The 22720-nt window shown below is 45.4% G+C and overlaps 3 protein-coding genes across 3 annotated transcripts; 2 read left to right on the forward strand and 1 right to left on the reverse strand.

Moving 5' to 3' along the window:
- The first annotated feature begins 1272 nt into the window (after nucleotides 1-1272).
- LOC104582149 (NAC transcription factor NAM-B1) lies at nucleotides 1273-4857 on the forward strand. Its single transcript, XM_010231501.1, has 2 exons — nucleotides 1273-2083; nucleotides 4826-4857. The coding sequence occupies exons 1-2, from the start codon at nucleotides 1273-1275 to the stop codon at nucleotides 4855-4857; spliced, it is 843 nt and encodes a 280-aa protein (XP_010229803.1).
- LOC100828748 lies at nucleotides 4767-10108 on the reverse strand. Its single transcript, XM_010229210.3, has 8 exons — nucleotides 9366-10108; nucleotides 8102-8266; nucleotides 7710-7805; nucleotides 7523-7615; nucleotides 6133-6237; nucleotides 5925-6065; nucleotides 5553-5840; nucleotides 4767-5342 (listed from the first exon to the last, which is right to left on the reverse strand). Exons 1-8 carry the CDS (start codon nucleotides 9990-9992, stop codon nucleotides 5052-5054), a joined length of 1806 nt encoding a protein of 601 aa, XP_010227512.1. The 5' UTR covers nucleotides 9993-10108; the 3' UTR covers nucleotides 4767-5051.
- Nucleotides 10109-14721: 4613 nt separating this feature from the next.
- LOC100831715 lies at nucleotides 14722-21345 on the forward strand. Its single transcript, XM_003563586.4, has 14 exons — nucleotides 14722-15237; nucleotides 15858-15939; nucleotides 16055-16158; nucleotides 17040-17166; nucleotides 17250-17344; nucleotides 17608-17731; nucleotides 18389-18469; nucleotides 18891-18989; nucleotides 19096-19266; nucleotides 19379-19466; nucleotides 19546-19616; nucleotides 19695-19763; nucleotides 20100-20243; nucleotides 20775-21345. Exons 1-14 carry the CDS (start codon nucleotides 15197-15199, stop codon nucleotides 20970-20972), a joined length of 1494 nt encoding a protein of 497 aa, XP_003563634.1. The 5' UTR covers nucleotides 14722-15196; the 3' UTR covers nucleotides 20973-21345.
- The last annotated feature ends 1375 nt before the right edge of the window (nucleotides 21346-22720 follow it).

Consider the following 22720-nt stretch of genomic DNA (forward strand, 5'->3'; position numbering starts at 1 on the left):
GACTTGGCACAGGAGATTGAGCCCCTGCGTGACATGTACCAGCCAGAGTCCTCGTACGGGGACGCTTGGTTCCGGTCCGAGCATGACCTCTGGCGCGAGGGTGTCGCCCACCGCGTGAAGAAGGAAGACAAGGAGGAGGAGGATGATGACGACGGCGCACTCCAAGATGCTATCGACGCCTCCAAGGAGGAGGTGACGCCGCTGCCGCGGATGCCGGAGGAGGAGGCGGAGGAGGAGTCTGCCCTCGCCGAGCTGGCCCAGTGGCCACAGCTCGGATTGGCGCTCCAAGTTTTGTCCGGATGAACCTGCAACGTGGTGGGTGCAGGTGAAGGAGGAGGAGGACGAAGGCGACGGGTTCGTCTAGGGGGACAATCCCTGGTCCGTGCCTGTGCAAGAGCAGCCGGCGGATGAGGCGGACGAGGAGATGGCAGACCAGTCTCCGCCGCCGGTCATTGTACTCAACTCTAAATCAGACTAGATATCTAGTATAGTATAGAAGTAGTACTACTTTTAATATTTTGTATAGTAGTTTTAGATTTGCGTTTATGAAAATCTACGAAATGCAAATCGTTTCTATCTCTTTTTTCCCGATTTGCGTCCCCGCGCAGACACACTCCACCACACAAGCGGACAGAGGCCTTTCTTCAGTCCGGGCCGCAACCCAAAGGGACTCAAACGACCACGAAGCAGACACAAAATACGATCCGTTCGTGTGGCGCCGCCGGAGTTTCCCTTGGAGCGCGCCACTTACCTGATTTCTGCTCGCTGGCGTTCCGCATTCCTTCGCCTCAGCGCCGCCACGAACGAACGAGATCTGCACTGCACGCCACCGAAGCCAGGAGTAATAATAACGGCTGCCTGCGGGTTTCCATATATTTCCCTCAAACAAGTATAGACGCGTGCAACTTCCAAATCCAGATCCAAAAAAAAAGGAAGGAAAGAAGAGACTTGTCTACAACTAACGGCTATCCGCAGGTTTCCATATTTCCGGACAGAACTTGGCACGCACGCTGTCCCAATAGCTAATCCCCGCGCTTTCTCGTTCCCGCGTTTTCCCGTTCCCCTTTCCTTGTTTTCTGAATCCGAGCCGAGCAAGGGAACCACTCGCCGCCGGCCTTTCCTTGCTCTATATTACCCCCAATGCCACACCCCGCCGGAATCCCACACAAATCCCGATCCGATCCGATCCCAAAGTAAAAAAACAGAGGAACAGAGCGCGGAACACAGCAATTCCCCAGCCATCCACCTCGCATCTTCTTCCACCTTCCATCCATGGAGGCGGCCCGGCTCGGCTTCAACCAGCCAGGCCTGTCCCCGGAGTTCAAGTTCGACCCGACGGACGACGACCTGGTGGCGCACTACCTCCTCCCGCGGGCCCTGGGCCTGCCGGGCCCCCACGAGCACGCCGTCATCGAGGCCGACCCCGGCGGGCTCCCGCCATGGGAGGTCCTCGAGGCCCACGGCATCGACATGTTCTCGGGCGCCGACAACCAGGCCTTCTTCTTCGGCCCCGTCCCCGACGCGGGCCGCATGGTGCGCAGGGTGAAGGGCGGCGGGTACTGGCAGGGGCAGGGCAGCCAGGGCGACGACGGCGTCGTCGTCTTCCTCCGCGGCGACGGCAGCGAGGTGGACGTGAGGTTCAAGATGTATAACCTGACCTTCTATGAGAGCAAGGAGGCGGAGAAGAGCTCCGGGTTCGTGATGCACGAGTTCGTGATTGTTGATCCGCCGCTCCCTGGGACGGTGCTCACGCGGATCAGGTTCGATAAGGCCAAGGAGAGACGGGCGGCGAAGCTCGCCAAGGAATCCGTCCGTGCCGGTAAGCAGCCAGTAGCTGACGGCGGCGGCGATGCTCTCTTCAATGGCGGCGTCTACTATGGGGCTCCGCTTGGTGTCGTCTTCCCTGGCTCCGGCGACTTCTCTGGCGGCGGGTGCTACTTCCCGGATCTCGACACGCAGCTGGACCAGAGCACGAGCTACAGCCAGGCTGAGTGCGACGAGTACTACCAGTACCAGCAGCAGCAGTACCAGCAGTTTATCCGGTTCCAGATGGAGCAGCAGTGCTGGCAGGCCGGAGATCCCAGCAATGGCGGAGAGGGATACAGCGGCGGCGGCGGCGCCGGAGAAGAACAGCAGCAGCAACAACAAGCCGGCGGTGTGTTCTGTGGTGGTGGCTACGATGCCGGAAGCAGCGATGTGGGCACCGGCTCAACCATCTCGTACTGCGGCGACGGCGCCGCTTCCTGAGCCGATGCCGGCAAGGGCTTCAATTCTACCACCGTATTTTGTGCAAGATCTCTTTGTTTGTCTGTAGATCGGCCTGCGTCGAACTCTTCAGTTCGCTTTGGTGTTGTCCTTAAATTAATTAATTTGTTAATTGTTTTGAATCTATGTTCCAATAAAGAAGAAGATTTGTTTAACTACTCGTATGAGATTGTTTGCTTCAATACGGTCATACTGTAACTTATATTTTTTGCCCATTTGGCTTGTGCGCAAGACACCGAGGATTGATACAGTGAACGGAAAAAGAAAATCAATATGAGTATACGTACATGTTTTGTAACAATTTTGAGAATTTACTTAATGAGATTGATAAAAAAACTGAAGTTCACGTTCAGGTGAGAGTTGGGGCTTTATGTTAGATGATTTAGAATGCTAAAAATGATACTCCCTTCGTTCCAAATTAAGTGACGAAATATTACATGTATCTAGACGCTTTTTGGATATAAATACATTCATATTCATATTTGGACAAATTTTGAGTCACTTAATATGAGATGGAGGAAATACAAGGGCTACCCACTAGATTCGTCTTTGGTCCTTGCTAGTCTCGGTGGTTCATCGTGAACTTTCAGTTTTTGGATGCAACTGGTTTGGTATCTCAAGATATCTTCAACTGGAAAGAAATTACATCACGCATGGGTTCGTTATGGTAGATCGGTTCCATCAACGGATTTGTGTATCCACGCTCCCTAATCTGTGATTTATACTACACTTTGTATCTCTGCAATAAAAGTGGCTGTATGCATCGATCAATGAAGAGGCCGGAGCCCTCCTTTGAAATAAAACTCGGATTGTAATTGCATGGGGGTAATCAATGCTATGAAGAACGGCGGTACTTCTTTGGTGTCCGAGAGAGACTAATAGGGCAGCGCAAGTTTTAGCTATTAAGGTCGATGGCCCTTCAGAGTGTGTGTGTGTGGGGGGGGGGGGGGGGATGTAATCATGGATGATATAACTTTTAATTTCCACTAATTGATGGTCACCGTGATGGCATTTCCTTAAAAAAAATATGCCGTCTCTAGCCGCCTTTCTCTCCCTTCGCGACTTCGCGAGAGATGCATTGTGCTTCTCAAATCATAAGCTCGACATACATTCTCGTTTCTATATCATAACCTCAAGTATTTCTAACCAAAACTATTATCCTAACCTCAAGTATTTCCTTCTCTTTTTTGGGCTCAAATTGATGATGTGTCGTCGTCCGCTGACGTTGTCCGCCAAACCAAATTTGGCCAGCGTTTGGCTTGTCCGCGGACAAATGGACGGATAGCCGGCGTTTAGCAAGCGTCATTGGATTAATCTCTTTTTGTCCGGACGGATGGTTAGCATTTGACCACTGGCTTGCAGATGCCCTCACTCCGTCGCTCACTTGAATGCTTGCATCCGAGAGATCCAAGAGCTTCTTCTTTTCCGGAGCACCACGAGTGTCACGGGTCAACGGGGGTCTGTCTTTCTCCATGAATGCGCGACTAACTGACAGACTTTGACTTGAAGTACAAATATAATTAGTTGGCTAGTTCCACGACTGACAACATCAGATCATTTGCTGAGTTCATAAGGGACGATCGAACTGACTTTACCCAATTAACCTGCCCGAGACATATGTATATAGCTCGTGAATTTTGAAGTATCTGCAGTTACAACAGTTGTACTACTCTCGTTAGCTATATATAGCTGTTTCAGGTACTCGTAAGATGAGTGTAACACGCGTCGACCGACTTGTGTACGTACCGGCCTATACACATGACATGCACGCATGGATCGAGTTGACAATTGGCAGTAGAGAAACCGCGTTGATGCACTGAAAGTTTGAACTAGCTGCTAGTGCACTTGTCAAATTAACCGGTCTGTCACGCAAGTAAAAACCATGGAACTTCCGCAGCTTGTGACATGTTGGCATGCTCGAGTTGACAATATGGCTAGCTTATAGCTTCACCCTTTTAAATAGCCGTCCTCCAGTTCTACGAACAAGACACACAGCAGAGGAAAGCCTATCTGTAGCTATAGTTTGATCGATCCACTGTGAGCTTGTTTGCAAAGTTAGAATCAGCATAATCAAAAACTTGACATGCATCTCTTCTTGTCAGAGATGATGGGCCGGAAGCTTGTAGTGGCCACGCTCTTGGTTCTCGTGGCTATGTCCGGCGCCTCACGGTCACGGACCCGGGTCGACGCCGCGAGGCCATTGTTGCAAAGTCACCAAGTGTTCATGGATCCAACCAACATTGGACTGATACCGTCGCCGAAGCACTGGCGAGGACGGCACACGCTACCGCCGTTGGAGCAAAAGCTGAGCCCTAGCACACACTGTGGTATATCACACGATCATTCCAAAAACTGCAGATGAGTATAGGCAAGCATGGCTGCTTTGATTTTAGCCGGCGTTTGAACTTTGGCATTACCGCTTTCTATGTGCAAGTTTGTTAGTTACGCCTTTTAATTGGCCGCAGCCACTCAGTCGTATAGCTGCGCACAAAGTGAAGATGTATTTTTACCAGTTACTGTTATTCGTACACTGCTTGAATAAATCGTATATTGGTTCCAGGACTTTGGGCGTCCAGTTTGGTTAAGACATAGTCGACTCAACAATTGAGGCCAAAATTAGATGATCTATACAGGGCCAAGCACCAAATCATGGCAAGACATTCTAAATGACTAAATCTGCATGCTTATTGGCCTAACTCAACCCAATCAACTAACCAATTGGGCACACGCTACATATGTTCCACCGATACAGACTACAGAGCAGAGGAATCCTAAGCCATAATAATCTACATTATTGTTGGTCTACCGCATAAGGTTAGGCCCCCATAGTCAATTCTTTGCTTCTGCTTCAATCGCTCGAAGAGGAGATCCTCGCTCCTCTGAAGATGCAGATAGTCATCCATATGGAACGACTTGCTTCGATTATTATCAAGGCAGCTGCTTCGGTGAGTCGCCGCCTCGTCGAACCTGGGGAGTAGTCCATCCTTGGAGCCAGCTGAACTATCATGGTCTCCAGGGCTCCAGCTCCCACGGCTACTCATGGTGGGATTGCTGGTGCTGCATGCTGTGCTTGCGTCCTGAAATGATTGATCCATCAAGCACTTGAACAAGATCATATCCAATAGCATCCAAAAATGAATACAAGCCTATCTCTTTTCACGCAAATCACTGTTTTGCCTAAAATGCTATTTCTAAGCAAAGGAGGTGCAACATAGCATGCAACGACAAAAAGATGCAATTGGGATTTGTTAATTGTTAATGCAGAAAATAGGTCAGTCCAACATTACCTGTGTCTTGACTGTGCATGGGGAGGCATGTAGATCGTTGCTAGTTTCCCATTGCAGCCAGGGAAGAACAACACCATCTGACAAGGGAGGTGGCACAACTTTTGGAAGGGCTACAGGAGCTTCCACCATAGCATGAAGTACAACATCTCGTCTAGTTGAACTTGTGTCACTTCTTTCACCATCAAACGATGAGAAATCAGTATCTTCAACATTTGACAAGAAATCTTCAAAGTAGAGCTCAGCCTCTTCAGTAAGGCATTTTGACATCCTCGCTCTATCATTGCTTCTCTAAAACAAGTATACATGAAATTGTGAATTTGTAAATTCTCAATGACAGCAGGAAGTAAATAAAAGACAACAAGGAAAGCTTACTCTTCTTCGTTGTGGCTGCCTTTCCGATTTCACGATCTTCTTAGTAGTAGGCAGTAATTCCTTAACTATTTTTGTGAGTTGATGACCACGTTGTTCTTCAGCTGCCAATTGAGCAAGTAATTCCTGCTTCCTCTTCTCCGACTGCGAGACGTATTAAAGGAATTGAGAGTAAATACAAAAAGAACAACTAGTTTTCATCAAATTGTACCTCTTCCAATTTGCTAGTGTAGCTCCTACGCAGCTCACCAATAACCTCGGCTGGTTGTGCATCATCACTGTTTGCCTTTTCTGAAGGTTCAGATTTTGTCACAGCCTGGACAATGTGAAAAGAAAATCAGAGTTGTTGAATATATCAATTTAAAATACTATGTGATTAACACTTGGTATCATCACCACAGGCAGAAGATGAGAAGATAAGAGCTCTCAGTGTTGACAAAGCAGAAGGCATGATGAACGATGAAAATTCAACAATTAAACATTTTGAAGTATAGCTCAAAAATATGGCAACAAATTGTTAAAAATTATCATATTGCATCAAAAGATATTCTTTGGGGCATCAATGCCATTAATTAATCCTCAACATGATTGACTAGGAAAATGTGTTGTTTGAACTTTTTGAGAAGTGCTCTGCATATCCTTCAGTGGAAACAGGACATATTCGTTTCTAGGATATATACTTCAGGAATCAAGATCATATTTGTTTGTATATATTGAAAAAAAGACAATATCAGCGTGTCCTTCATTAAGTAGGAAAAAATGTTTTTCCAAAACAGTACCAAGTAGGTGTACTGATGATATTGATAAGTCAGTGTAGCAAAATAAGCATGTACCATATTCACTTCCATCCTTTCTTAATGTACTCCAACCAACATGCAAACAGACACAATTTTGATGATTTATCATGGTTCTGCAACCTCATTGTCACCAGGATCATCCTGGCCATCAACCAGCAATAGCCTTATAGCCATGCTACTCGCTGAAGACTAGCTCCGCCACACAGAAGCAGCAAGATCCATTCGCACATAAAGGCAATGCAGTGCAGCATAGCCTGCACATGATGACAGGCTACTGGCACCACCTGCCAAGTCATTCACCACTCTCACTGCCTCCTCCAGCCTTCAGTTTCATCTTCATGTCACATCCCCATCTCAAGTCAAACATTGGCACAGGCAGCAGCAAGTTTCAGCGATGGGCAAAAAGGGGTGATGTGCCAGCTCAGGGAGCACAAGGAGAGGGGTGCATGAGAGGAAAGAAGAGGAAACAAAAGAAAAGAATGGAACTGGGGAAGGAGGAAAGGAAGATAAACAGAGTGACACTAATGTGAAGTACTTGAGCTTTCTTTACACAGAATTGCTAATGCCTAGTCAATCTTTCTATATGTGGTTAAATAAATGTTTCACTTTAGTTTTTGACAGTGCGACATTGCTCACTCAGACCCTTCTTTAAAAGGTGATGTGGAGGGCCATTGTTAGACCTAGGACTGAATCTTTGCATTGTAACAACCAAAACTTCGAAAATATAAGCCGCTTACAAGAACTACTGCAGCACATGAAAAATAACCAAAGGCTCCTAGGAAACTTTAGCGTGTCAAAAGGTACCTTTTCAAGCTGAGTTCTGATTTCTTCAACAGCTTGCCTGACTTCTTTACGCATCACATCATACAGCACATTTGAATCTTCATCATCAATTGGCTGCTTCAATGATAAGATAAAAAAAGATGCCTAGTAAATACTAGCTCTTCTAAAATCTAGTTGTGCCAACTTTAAAGAATACTGTAGAATCAACCTTCTCCTGGGTGTAAACTGCCCGAGTTCCATTGTGATTTCTGCTATGAAAAGAGTGAGTGTCCCTAGATTCATCGTCAGTAAGTGAAGAATGGCTCTGCAAAAATCAATATGAAGCAAATAAAATTGAGCCCGCAACACATGGCACTTTCAGATCATATTATGCACGAAGCAACAATCTGCACAAAATAGTACTCCGCAATATTATACACCATGTATTACTTCGCTAGATCAAAAAATTAATTCTGCTGCGCACCTAATAATATTGCAAATTTTTATAGAGATGTGAATAGTCGGTATATAAATATATAATTCATTTTATGCATCCATAAATAGCCAGGGGTTTTCAGTGATCAAATTCTAACAGCAAAATATTAGATGTGAAGTACTCACTGAGCCGCTATCTCGTATATGTACGAAATCCTTTTGACTTGTAGACCTCTTCAGAGCTTGATTTATTTTAGTTGACTTATTGAACGAATGCTGCAGGCTATTGCCACTGCTGGATTTGGTATTTATTCCCCTAGAACCAGACCGGTGAGGGAAGTCCATATCATTCTGTAACAGTGAACCAAAAAGGAAATTAGAACCAGCAACATACTAGATGCAATTAGGTGCAAGAATGCAAGTTACACAACAAAACTAACATTAACAAGTAGTAACATTCTAGGTTGTTCGGGTAGCATAAACTAAAAGTTAATGATGAGAGCGACAAACTGCAGACAGAAAAGGCAAAAGGAAAAGTGATTAAGGATCTTGATGAAAGTTGAACAAAGTGGGGCATCCGAACTTAGAAGTGAGTTAAAACTAGAAGGTAATTGGAAATAATAAAAGGTAATTATCACACAATTTCGGACTTGTGCATTCATAAACTCTTAGATAACATCAAGATATTTTTTTTATGCTGCAGATAGCATTAAGCTCATCTACCTGCAAAAGGAGGAAAGGTCAAACAGAGTGATTTCACTACAAACTCTTCTGTTTTGTTGCAAAAAGAAATGCAATTGCATAGGGCATGCTGATACACTGCTGAATGCAAACTGATAAACTGTATGAATTTTCCGTGAAAATAATCTATTGTCCTATGCACAACTAAACTGATTTGTGTTTTTCATACTAGACTTTGACCAATAATTACTCCATTAATATGTGTTTTATATGATATTAAATCACGGTTATTAGCAAGCAACTTTTGAAAATGAATCTAGTAATACTGATTTCATGTCATATAAACCACATATTAACAAAGTAATTCTAGGTCAAAGCCTTGTCTTAAGGGAACCTGATACACCTTATGTTATGAAAAGGTCAAAAGGAGGGAGTATAATAGCAAAGAAAATACTGCAAAGTCATGTAAATGTCAATTCCAAACCAGGTAATGAAGAAACAGTAAAACATAACCCATTGCTCATCTCTAACCTCCATTACTATTGGGGAGAAAACTTTGCCACTATTTTGAAATACGAAATATCTGTTTAATTCCAAGCAGCTACTTAAATGGCCACGGAATTGTAATGGTACCTAGCAAATCCACATTTGGGCGGTGTGTTTGGTCAAAGGCCACAAAATAACGGTCCCCTAGCCAATTTCCCTAAATGTAATCTTATAGATTCAGGATACAAACTGAACACTACTACAAAATGTTACTGGAACTTACATCTGAATCACACCAACGCTGCCGGTCGATGGAGCCACGGCGGTCCACTGATGTGTATCGTTGCCGACCAATCGAAGCACGCCGGTCCACCGAAGCATACCTCTGCCTCCTCACGTCAGCGCCACCCTTTTCAGCTGCGGCAGCTCCGCCACGCCGCTCGGCCGGCGGCCGCGACACCGAGCGCTCGCGCTGCCTCGACGATTCAGTTTCCCTAGCGTACCGCGCGGTGGAGCTCCGCCGGCCGCCGCAGCCCCTCTCTGCGGTCGCCGGGAACCTGAGACGGCCACGCGATTCCTCCCCGCGCGACCGCACCTCCTCGTCATCATCCTCAGACTCCACCCTAGCCCTGAAGAACTCGTCCGCGAGGTCGTCGAGGCTGATCTCCGGGAAGCCCCCTGCCAGACCTCCGCCCCGCACCTTGTTCACGAATCTCGATGAGGGCGTAGGCGCGTCATCCGGAGACGGAGACGGCGGCGGGAACCTGCTCAGGCTCCTTGACCGGCGGAGGCTGCTTCCACCGCCCGAGCCATCTGACGCCCGTCCGCGCGTGGCGGAGCCACCGCCGCCGCCGCCCTCCCCCGCGGCGGCGAAGGGATCCCTCCGCGTCGACGACCGTACCGCCGCCATCGCCGCCGCCGGCGGCCGCACCAGCTAGGGTTTCGAGCTGCCGCTAGTCCTCCCTTCCGAAGACGGCAGCTGCGCAGAGAGATAAGTGACGGGAATGGCGAGGAACAACCTCGAGTGCACCGAGCAAAAAACAAATTGGGCTTCATTTCCCCCCTTTGATACCACCGGCGCACCTACAAGAAACGTACCCCGGCACCTGGGCCCGCATGTCAGTCGGGGTTTAACTCCTTGATGCGGGTGCGCAGAATATGTGACCCACTGACCAGATCGAAACGGTGGAAGCGGCAAGTAGGGGCTTTGAATTTTGAAATCGCGCCGGGTTTTCGGGGAGGAATTTACGAGCCTACATTTTGTCACATAAATCGTTAAGAAATCAAATAAATGACCGTTCGTAGTTAAAATCAAGCAAATGGCCGTTAAGAAAAACAAGCAAATTATACGTACACGGGGATCAGACTGTGCCACTGCCACCTGAGCTCGTTGGAAGTTGTTGTACCGGCACGTCGGTCTCCCGTGACCCCGTGTGCTCTGCCTGCCAGGTGGTCCTTCATCATTCACAACCTCACAATTTGACTGGATTGAAATGTAAGGTCTATAACTTTCGTTAATTATAAAAAAAAATTGACGAACTTTATAGAAAAGATATCAACATATATCATGTCAAACCAAGATAGTATGGACAAAACCAAGATAGTATGGACACATATTTCATCATGAATGTAATGATTTTCATTTGGCAACGTAGATGTTAATGTTTTTTTGTTCTTGGATTGGACAAACTTTAGAAAATCCTACTCCCTCCGATCCTAAATTGTTGTCGAAATATTACATGTATCTAGACGCTTTTTAAGAATAGATACATACTTATTTGGGGAAATTTGAGTCAAGAATTTAAGATCAGAAGGAGTACAATTTTAAAAAGTTTTATGGTTTGTGTTTTGCAGCGAAGGAGTACTATTTCAAAAGGGAAATCATAACACTGATACTCAAAGTTGGGGCAAATAATCATATTAATGTAGTAGGGACAAATCACCAAAGTACCAACAAAGTAGGGGTTAAAGATCAAAGCCCCCTCCCCCCAGCAGTGGCGGAGCCAGGAATCGATAAGGCCCGGGCCAAAAATTGAGAGCCCGGGAATCATCCAAAAATCCAAACAAAAGCAAAACAAAAGTATAGCTTAAACTTCATATTTTTTATGAAATTTGAATTCGCCGATCAACTCTGGTCTGGCCTCTGATTGTTTGTCTAGCTAAGCTCCACGTAAAACCGGAGCGGCATGCGGAAGGATAATGATCATATCATATCATATTTCGTTTTTATCACATTCGGAAGCAGTACGAATACGGTACGGATGTAGAAACAAATACAAAATATGTCGGATAATATTGGAAATAGACATGATACGATAACAGAGCAGCCTCGACCGGAAGCGGATAAAAATGATCGAACACCCTAAGAAAAATAATAGAAGTACGAGTACTACTGTAATCAATTGCCATTGTCAAACAGAACTACAAATAGTGCCACTGTAGTGAGCTACTAGCTATGAACTAGCGAAAAGTAGGAACCCTAATTCTCACGGTATTTTTGGAAACCTAGGCAATGCCATTGATTGATTAAGTCGAAAAAGAGTTGGACAGTTTATAAGAAAAACCATCCGAAAACCATACATTAAGTCGAAGACCAAGTCACCCTAGCGACCAAAGCCGACACCCAAAACAACTCATAGCTACAAAGCAGAGGCGAAAACCTAGAGCTGCCTCTCCGAATCCACGCCGGCCCCGGGACCGCGCACCTCCTAGTCGAAAAAGAAAACGGATAGCCCCAACTAGACGAGCAAAACAGACACCGACGCGGGAGGTGAGGGACTCCACGACGAAGCCTCCAAGGAGGGGAGCAATGGGCGAGGCCGCTGCCATCGTCGGCAACAGCAAAGGCTGGAGCAAGGCTTTCACCCGGAGCTCACCAAACCCGAAGACGCGCTAGCCTGACCGTCGAAATCGAAGCTGCCCCATAATTCGACGCCGCCAACCATCGACCCTCACCACTGGTCCCTTCGGCCAACGGAACATCCAAAGCGAGGCCCCAAGAGGTAAGCGATGCCACAAACGCCGCCCTCGCCCGATCCCATGTGGGGTCTGGGGTTTCCTCGGAGAAAAGCCGGCCGAACCGCCGCTGCCAAACCCGCACACAGAATGCCAGCCCACGCGCCCGACGATCTGAGACCACGAATGATAATAGGTGCCGGGGCCTATATCCGCCTCTAGTAGAGCCACCTCAAAGCTCGGAGAGAGAGAGAGAGAGAACAGCCTATCCGCGGCTGCCGTTCCGACATCCAGGCGCCACGAGAAGCCGAAGCAACGGGCGCCCTCAAAGCTCAGGCGACGCACGACACGAAGATCGTGACGTCCGCTGTCAAAGCCGCCGGAAAAGGGCAGCCAGACCCCGCCTCCGTCGTACCGCTACGCCTAGGCTCCCCGTTGATGCCACAAAGACGCCGCCGTACGGATCATCACCGCTAACACCCGTGAGATAATCGTCCAAGCGACTAGAGCGAACCCGGGAAGCCACCCCCGCGCTCAGGACTGAATGGCACGGCCACCGCCTTTCACGCCGGCAGCCAGATCCAACCTGGGCCAGAGCCCGACAAAGCCCTGACAACCCCCCCAGCCCCCCCGCGGGCCGCGGCAGCGCCCGACCGCGGTCGCCAATGCCACCCGCCACTGACTAGCCCCCACCGCGGCATATCCGCACAGGGAGGTGCCGACTCCGTGCGCTGCCGCCGAGAAACCACCCGTCGCCGCTGCTACGCCAGCGACGGCCCACCTGGCCGCACCGAGCCGCGCCGCCAGGGACGCAGAGACGCCCCGCCGCCACCGTCCATCACTAGTGAAAAGCGCGAACACTGCTATTAATGTCCTCGACGACATCATCTTACGTACAACTAAAACCACGACAAAAATTATGAAACAGAGAGAATACTGGCTAATGACTAAGCTCTGGTGGTTCCACCGTTCACAGTAGATGGGGAATTGAGACATCGTACACAAGGAGCGGAGGAGTCTCATGCGTGCAGGGATGTACATGAAATGGAGTACCAAATAAATCTGAATTAGTCATGCTGGAGATAATTCGGTATTCGCTGAAGCAGAACTATCTGTAGCCGTTCCGTATCCGACCGAATAAACGGATCATCTCCCGAATTTAGCCCACGATATGAAACCGGATTATCCGATCATGTTTCACCCCGACGCGTGTGGCATCAGACCTGACACCCCTAGAGCATCTTCCGCGATGGCATCGAGCCTGCAGTCTCCGTGTGTGCCCGCTGCTCCTGCTCGGTGAGATGGACAGGCCAACAGCATCAGTGCGGGCTTTCGAAAGGGGCCCAGGAAGCAGTTGAATATTCAGCCTTTGGGAGCTTGAAGGCGTGCCTTTGTAGCTGCAGCAAACTGCTGCTGAATTCATTTCTCCTTTTTCAGAACTTTTCTCTCCCCAAAATTAGTTGTCAGAACTTTTGTTCTTCTCAAAACAAGCTGTCAGGACTTTTGCTGGAACAACCTCGGAGAAATGCAAAATGGTAACGTACGCTCTTTCTCACCAAGATAGAGACGAGCGTCCTAAGCTTTACTTCCTCCGTTTTTCATACTAAGTGCCAATTAATATGAAACAAAGGGAGTACCTTTGAAGAGAATGTAAGAGGAGAAAAAACATGGCACACAATCATTAACATTTTAAGAACTAGCTATTGTTACCCTGTGGTGTTCTAGGCTTGGTTTATAAAGTTTCGTCAAAATTCTATACCTTTGTTCTAGCTTGGTTTCAAATCACAATTTTAAAGTTTTGGTTGAATTTTGTAAACATATCTAACAAACTATAATTACATATTAGTTATATTACATTTATCATGATACATATCTTAATACTTCGTATATTTATTTTTTATTGTAAAGATTAGTATAAAGCTTGACTTAGCACAAAATATGCCATTTTAAGAAAAGAATAGAAGCAGTACATATTATCTATGACCCTAATGTTCTAATGTTTTCTCGCTTCGACATGGATGGGCACCTTTGCAGGCTGACGCCTCTTGATTGACGACTTTGTGAGGTCTGATGCCCGGAGAGTTGCAGCTTCTGCAGATTTAAACTCTTTGATGTTATGGGGTTGTAATAACTGGTTATGTTGTTTTGTTTTATGTTCCTTTTTTTCAAGCTTTCCTTTTCTTTCACATTGTATGAGACTGCGGTTTCTTTATTGAAAATTTGTGGGAGGAGCCCATATATTGTTTTAGAAAAAATCAATGAACCTAGAAATATGACATGATCTTAAAACTTACTTTTCTCTCTTTGAGAAGTACAATGCACCTCCTCTCTCTGCGTTAATCTACTGATTTATCAAAATTTCCTGTACATACTATATTAAATTTAACGTTTCAGAGTAGGACAACAGATGGTACAGAAAATCGCCGGCTCTATGCTTCGCAACTATATATATATATATATCCATGGATCTCTTTACAACTCGGAAGAAAAGAAAATAAGGCCGGTACACGACGGGTGCAAAAGGAGAGCAATCAGTGCACAACCTTTTGAGAGGCCATGCACGCTGCATGTGCGCCGCGAAATGGCGCCACATGCGTCCCGGAAAACATCAGGGGCAAAACTACAAAACGCAAATAAACAGGAGCCAAATATATATATACCCATTTAAACGAGTAGGTTTCCTTTTATTGTTATTTCTCTATTATACTGTACGTCGACTCGAGTCCTCTTTAACGTTCACATTTCTTCCCACACGGCGCGGCCCATCCATCTCGCTCCGATCCCCCGCCGCAGCGAGCAAACTTTACTAGCTCCACCCACACGCCCCACGCCGCCCGCGCCTCGGGGAACCCCACCTCCGCTCGCCGGACCTCGCGGCGAGCATTTCGAGCTCCGGGTCGCCGGAAACAGCGCCGGATCCGGCGAGTTCCGGGGCCGGGCTAGCTCGGCGGAACGCCGGAGCCGCGAGCTGCATCTGCGGTTGCCTTAGATCCGTGGCTGGTCACTGGAAATTTCTGGGAACAACACTTCTCGGTTGGAGTCGATTCCGCGGGTTGGTGGGGAGGTTGGTGTGCGGTGAGGCTGGTGGGCGGGCGTTGTACATGAGCGCCAGAAGCCTCCGCCACCGCTGCGTCGTCGTTGGAGGGCTTTCGCTGCGCGATGATCGAGCAGTTTGTTAATTTTGTTATCCGGCCGCCGCGGTAAATCCCTTGTTTATCTTCTTCTCCTATTCCTTTTGCCAAGCTTCATTTTGGTTTATAAGCCCCAAGTAGGTGGAGCGTGTTTACGGTAGCATAATAATGTAGGTCCTGTAAATGTTCACTGTACCTGTTAGCTGTGTGATTTTTCCATTCAGTACCTAATTCAAGCTCAAGGATTTACTTTCGCAATATTTTTGCTTCTTATGGTAATCTTACCAATGCTCAGACTGCACGCATGTGAAGGTTTTGCACTCAAAATGCCAAAGGTGACAAGCGTGGCAGCCAAAGTTGTCCTTGAAGCCTTGCTGTCAAGAATCATGTACTAGGTTTCTATAGTAATACAATACAAGTAACTCTTCCTGGTCGCAAGTGTTGTAGACGCAAAGTTAAACTGATCTGAAAAACTAGAAGTCGCTGCAAGAGGAGGTTATGCAAGAGGCTTTTTACATTTAGTTACAGGTGCAGTTCATCAGAACTGCACTTTTCGTAGAACAAATTTATGCTTTTTCTTTAAGACAAGAGAAAGTGGAAGTTGGACGCTCTCAGTACTGTGGTATTCAGCAAGCATTTCCTTTTTCTCTATGTACTGGTCAGGCAGTTAACTGTCCATATGTTTACAGTGCAGAGTACAATCCAGATCAGTATTTATGGGAACCAGAGTTTACTCTTGCTGGAAGAAAGTACAAACGACTAGACTTGGAGGCAAGTAAGGGGAGCAATTACTGAGGCTTTTTTTTCTGTGTTTAATTTGTTGACACTTGATGATGGCTGTCTATATTTTGTATGTTGGCCTTATTCTTCTACTTGCATGTGGCAGCTCTCTAACGAAAGAAACCAGACCTTAAAATGCAGCCACTATGTTCCTTCTGTCATTCCAGAGAACACCGCCCTTCCATGTGTGATCTACTGCCATGGAAATAGGTACTTGGAGTTCATTGCTCACGTGTTCTCTATTTTTTACCCATATGTCTAATATTCTTATCCAATGGATCTGGAAGTATACTTGTCGCAGTCTACACTGTTTAGCACATAAAGCCTAATCACAGTGCTTAATTATCTGGTAATTATGAGTTATGACCATGGCATTTTTTTACAGTCCTACATATGATTAAGTATGAAAACAGAGAGGAAACAGAAATAAATGGGTGCCATCATATTTGTTTCCGTATTTTCTACCGAAAGCATATACGAACACGGAAATCCTGGATGTGGAAGCAAATAGTACCGGAAACAAAACATGGAGCGAATATGGATACAAATGTGAATATTTGCGTAATACAAAACCCCCTTGAACCATGCACCCACCCACCTGCACGCATAATATCATATATCACGGTCCGTCGCATTGTAGTACACATAGAACATTGAATAGAGAGTCATCACAAATATATTATTGTGCATAAATTTACATCTTTGACAACATAACAACTATAAAATGTCACAAATAACATAGTGCTTCAGGAGATACTTAAGGGGAATTAGTTATGGTAATTGGTCCGTGGGCCAGTCTGCCAGATATTTACAACCTATAAGCATAAGAAAAAGGGAACCTTCCATATTTGCGCATACAAAAATTTCTGTTCCTGTTTGTGTTTCTGCCAGTAATCGCTGCTGCATTTCTATTTCCGCAGTCAAGTTTTTCAGCTTCTGTTCCGCACTTTTCTGTTTTAAGCACTCTGTTTCCGTTTTCCCCGAAACAGATGTAAACATTCCATTCTGTTTCGCCCCTACATATGGTGTTTACCTTAGCGAATAAAAATTACATGCAGTCTATTTGACAGTTTTTCTTAAACCTAATGCAGTGGGTGCAGAGCAGATGCAAATGAAGCTGCTGTCATACTTCTCCCTTCAAATATCACAGTTTTTGCACTTGACTTTGCTGGATCAGGGCTATCAGGGGGAGAGTATGTCAGCCTTGGTTGGCACGAGGTGCATGTTTATTCATTATAAATTTCAAACAACATCATTTTGTTTAGTGATGCAGTATTCTGAAAAAAAAATACAACTACCAGAAACAGGATCTCAAATGTGTGGTATCCTTTTTGCGAAATAATAAGGAAGTTTCTTGTATAGGCCTTTGGGGGCGGTCGATGGGTGCTGTTACAAGGTATTTTGGTTACATTGCTTATGCTTTCTACCTTTTTGCAAATTAGTTAATTCGCTGCTTCTATTAATCTATACCATTGTTGCGGGGTATATTAGAAACTATTTTTTATATCAAATTTGCGCATCTTAAGAGTTTCTACGAATCATTAGAATATCCTGATATTTCGGAGTATTCCGTACTCATAAAATATCTTTAAGATTTAGGTTTTCCTTGAAGGATTTTATTTTGGTAGTTTATCACAACTTTGTCCGAACTTGATGCAGCCTACTCTATGGAGCAGAAGATCCCTCGATTGCTGGAATGGTTTTGGACAGTGCTTTCTCTAACTTATATGACTTAATGCTGGAGCTTGTAGATGTTTACAAAATCCGAGTTCCTAAGTTCACGGTATGCTTATCTATTGCAGCATATTTTTCTTCAGTGTTATCAATGAACTGATTGTAAGAGAGGTGCCCTCTTCGCAGTTCACAAGACATGGACTTTGACAAGTTTAGTTTACATGTTAATTAGTGGTTTAGGGTACACTTGTATCCCTGTAACTATGCTTGAACGAACTGTTGTATGTATATCAAGAAAAGTGTTGTATGCCCTATTGCCCTCACAAAAAAATTGTTTTCTGTATAACAAGAAAATGGCCATGTTTAATTGTTTATGTCAAGGAATAATACGGACCTTAGAGGGAGTTTGGAAATTCTAGAAGTTCTCCACAACCTTTGCCGGTTCGGTGTGCATGATTCTAGTGTTGATATCCAACACCAGCTGATTTAAAATCTGGTACTGTAGGGAAGCAGATTTTTAATAGGCTATTGATTAAGTTTGCGTACTAGCTTACTTGTAGGCAATGCATATGACATAATGTTGTTTTCTGGCTATAGATCAAATATAGACATCACAAAATAAGATGAGCATCTAGTAATGATGTGAATCTCTGCTACATTTATCTTGCCAGCTTCATGTAAATTGTGCTCAAGTTCAAGTGCCCACTGACGTGCCTCTAGGCTCTAGTCACATCATTTGATGTTTTTTATGAAATTTGTTTTTCAGGTTAAGATGGCTGTACAGTACATGCGCCGTGTCATTCAAAGAAGAGCTAAGTTTGACATAATGGATCTCAACGTTGTTCAGGTTTGGTTTCTAAAATAGTATGCTGTTTTAGTTTTATGACAAAAGAGCTGGATAGTATAAAAACTAATGGAATGTGGTAGCAACTGTTTGTTCCTGGTGCAACAATATGAGGTTCCATTTTGTATTTTCTTTCAAAAAAATTAATAAGATATATCTGCCGACCTGTGTTGGGCATGGCCTGTTTTTCTTAACAGTGACCACTGACACCAAACCATTAGAACTACTCTTTTCGCTTTGTTGCGAAACATTGTTTGCATAAAATTGGTCGATTCATTGTAATTTCTTGTTATACTGGGTAGTCTAGTGACCATGGTGTAATGTATTTCAAGTATCAGGGTTTTCTGTCAAACCCACTTGTATTCGCTTGATTGCCTCATATTTCTTGATACATGACAAGCTTTACTACTTTTTTCTTCACCAGTTTGCCCCCAAGACGTTTATTCCAGCATTATTTGGACATGCATCGAATGACATGTTTATCCAGTCCCATCACTCTGATCGTATTCACCAGACATATGCGGTAAATCGTGCTGACCATCAAATAGATGCCTTAAACTTGTGGGTCTCTGTGGTGATTGATCCTGCTGGGCGCATTTTGTTCATGTGTTTTTTGTGTTTCTCTGCAGGGAGATAAAAATTTAATCAAATTTGATGGCGATCATAACTCCCCAAGGCCCCAATTTTATTACGATTCTGTTTCAATATTCTTTTATAATGTTCTGCATCCACCTCAATTTCCATCTGTATGCTCAAATAAGTTAGAGAAGTACTACAACCTTGGTGCTGGAACCAATGAGGTAACTTTTCTCTTGGTTTCTATAAATCCTGCATGAAAACTTCTGCTGTGTGTCATGGGAATCCCGAATTTCTACCAGGAAATCATCTGTCAACTCACTTGAAATTTTTCAGAGCTTATTATATGAAATCATCAATGGTCTAAGGGCTGCTGGTACTGATGCAGGAAGTTCATCAGCAGCTGCAACTAGTTTAACAAATGGTGTGGCCCGGACCCCTTAGTAGCTAGTACTCATGATTTAACATTTGCTTTGCTGTTCACTGACTCCCTACTTTTTCAGCTACAAAATCAGTAGTCGAATTGCTGACAGAGAGAGTCAATCAGTTGTCTGTTAAAAATGATAATGACTTGGTAAGTCCACCAGACTGCCAGTGGTAGGTTCTCCTCTTGTACTTGAAATCTCTGTTGATATATCTCCATTTAATGTAGGATTTCCTTTTGGACGAAAATCATAACCTCACTGAGATGGACAGTAACACTGCAGAGTCTCATACACAGGTAAAATTGGATGAGGCTTTGTTTTATTCGAGACTGCTAGGTAGTTTTGCCATTATTATATTCAACCTGCACTCTGTAAAAACTCTATCATTGCATATGTATACATGATGCAACCTGCCTATCACAGTATCACGATGATACTAAATTCTCTTGTGTCCTTATAGTAGTCTAACACAAGGATGGATGATTGATATAAGGATTTTGGCATGGCTGTCACTAAAAGACACCAAAACCATATTCTGTCAATCTGCAATGTTTCATTGCTCTCCTAAATTTTGATTAATTTCTGAGAGTCGTCTTGTAATCTTACTGACAAGAAGTTTTCTCTCGTTTTAGGATAAAACGAACAGGCAAAATGAGGAGTGTTGCTCATACACAAGTTCAACTCGAGAGAGCTGGGGAAGATGTTCTTCCTTGGGGGCAGCTAGTGATAGATCATCCTCCGGCGAGCGCCCTGGGATTTCTAATAATAAGCATAAGGTACATTTGTTTTTCAGTTTACATTCTTTCAGTTACTCAGAATATTAAATATCATGCTATGATCCAGAAGCACACCATATATGACGACTTGACAAGGATTTTCTACTACTAATATATATTGTTTATGATCCCTTTAAATTACTCGCATATTAAATATCATGCTATGATCCATAGGCACACCCTGTATGACAACCTGACAAGGATTTACTACTACTAATATATACTCCCTCGGTTCCATAATTCTTGTCTCAAATTTGACCAAAAATGGATGTATCTATTTCTAAAAAGTGTCTAGATACATGTAATATTTCGACAAGAATTATGGAACGGAGGGAGTATTATTTACGATCCCTTTAAATAGGGCATGGAGTGACTGTTCACATTCTTTGCATTAACCTGTTGCTCGATCAAATAGACTGATAACAAGTCATGTTCTTTGGCTGGATATGTTAACCCATAAATTTAGCAAATTATTACTAAGAACAGAACTTCTCATAGTTTCATATCTCATCATTTGCTTCCAAACTGCAGAGCATGACACTAAGAGCTCTGGCAACACCACTGAGACGGATACGAAGGAAACCTCTCACTATACCGAAGGAGAGGAAGAATAGGTCTCTATGGAAGAGGCTCAACCAGGAGAGGCATGATATGGGGGAGAGCTTAACCCAGCGTTTCAGGCTATGTATCCAAGGCCAGGCTAAGCACAAGAGAACAAAGTCATCTTGACAACTGTGAATACTGATTTTAACCCAGACAAAACTGCTACGAACAACCACGGTTCACCGACAAAAATGGACATTTGATTCTGACTCGGCGCCAATCCTGTTGTATACTTACTACTGGATCTGGCAAGCAAGATATGTACTCCGTAGCTGTCTTCTCTGTTCATCATAATCTCCATGTTTTATCTTGTAGATCACAAGATTGTAGAATTGTAGTGTGTGACCCCTGGTTTGGGTAGGGAAAACGTGCATTATTGTCGAGGTCTCAGTAGGCTTTGGAGTTCAAATTGTAGCGATGTAACACCTCATATGTTTATTGTTTGGGGTGGGGACCTTATGTTGTGGTATCTGCTTAAGGGAAGTGGTTTGCTCATGAATCGTACCAGCCTCTCGCTTGAGCCATGTGTCAACAGGTGTGAAATCACCTTCGAGCAAAACAATCATCAACATTTTGATCTCCATGAAAGATGAAAGTTTCATCTACGTCACTCTTATTCATGTGCAGCTGGACAAGTTTCACTTCGAGAGATTGACGAGAGAAAGCGAAAATGGCTTTTGGCTCTCAGGATCCAGGGATCCCTTTATTTGAGGAAAAAGAAAAATCATATTTCTAAGTTTTAAAAAATACTGACTTTTTTTCCAATGTACAGGTAGATGGAACCTATATACCTACAAATTTTCGTGAAGAAATAGATCTTTACAAGGTATTTCTTCACAGAAATTTGTAGGTGTACAACGTTTACACTAGAAGAAAAATCAAAATTTTTTGAAACTCGGTTTTTTTGTTTGTTCCGGTGCCAAAACTTCATGTGCAAGAGAAAGGGCCATTCTTAGAGCATTTCATACCCATATTTTGGGTACCCAAAACCAATATGAGTAGAGGAGAGAGAAATTTTGGGTACTCAAAACTGGTCCTCCTTTTGCAGCATCCCTAAACTTGGATACCCATATGCTGGGCAGTTTCTACCAGGCCCACCTGTCATTGGGCAGACCCTTCTTCTTCCTCCCCCTTCACACCGGATCCCAATCCAAATCGAAGCAAGAAGCCAATCCAAATCTTCTTACCTCTCCCGGATTTCTCTCCCTGTCACATCCCAATCCAAATGAAGCCAAGCAGGCAGCGCGGGGCAGCGGAGGACGCCGACATTGACGGGGGTGGGCGGCGCTAGCTAGGCCGCGATGGCGGGGGCTGAGCAGAGCTCGCGGCGCTGCTGGATCTTGGGGAGGGCACCGGCGCGAGGAGGGCGGGGCGGCGGCAGGTGCTGCGCGGCGTCGCGGGGGAAGCCTTGGTGGGGGCGGGAAGCGTCGGGGGACGTCGGGGGCAGGAGATCGAAGGGCACGCGGCGCCTTCTTCTTCGAGCATGGCGGCGGCCAGCGGGCCTCGGGGAAGCCGCGGTGGGGGTGGGGAAGCGCGGTGGGGGTGAGCCCGGTGGTCGGGGAGGCAAGGAGGAGTAGTAGCGGCGGCGCCTTCTTCTTCTTTGAGCACAGCATCAGCGCAGGTCGGGCGTGCTGCAGTTGGAGCTCTGGCAGCACCCGCTGCTGCTCGTCGGGGCGGAGAACGGCGGCAGGGAGGTGCGCAGTGGCTAGGCGGAGCGGTCGGCAGCGCGGGGATGGCGGCCGCGAGGTCCGGTGGTTGGAATCGGCACCGGCGCCGACGGGTCAGGAGGAGGAGTGGGGCTGAAATTTCAGTTTTGTGGCAGTTGGCTTCGCGTGTGGGATATGGGTAGCTACCCATATTTTAGCCCCCAATAT

The sequence above is a fragment of the Brachypodium distachyon genome, chromosome 1 (assembly GCF_000005505.3).
Source record: "Brachypodium distachyon strain Bd21 chromosome 1, Brachypodium_distachyon_v3.0, whole genome shotgun sequence".
Classification (NCBI taxonomy): domain Eukaryota; kingdom Viridiplantae; phylum Streptophyta; class Magnoliopsida; order Poales; family Poaceae; genus Brachypodium; species Brachypodium distachyon.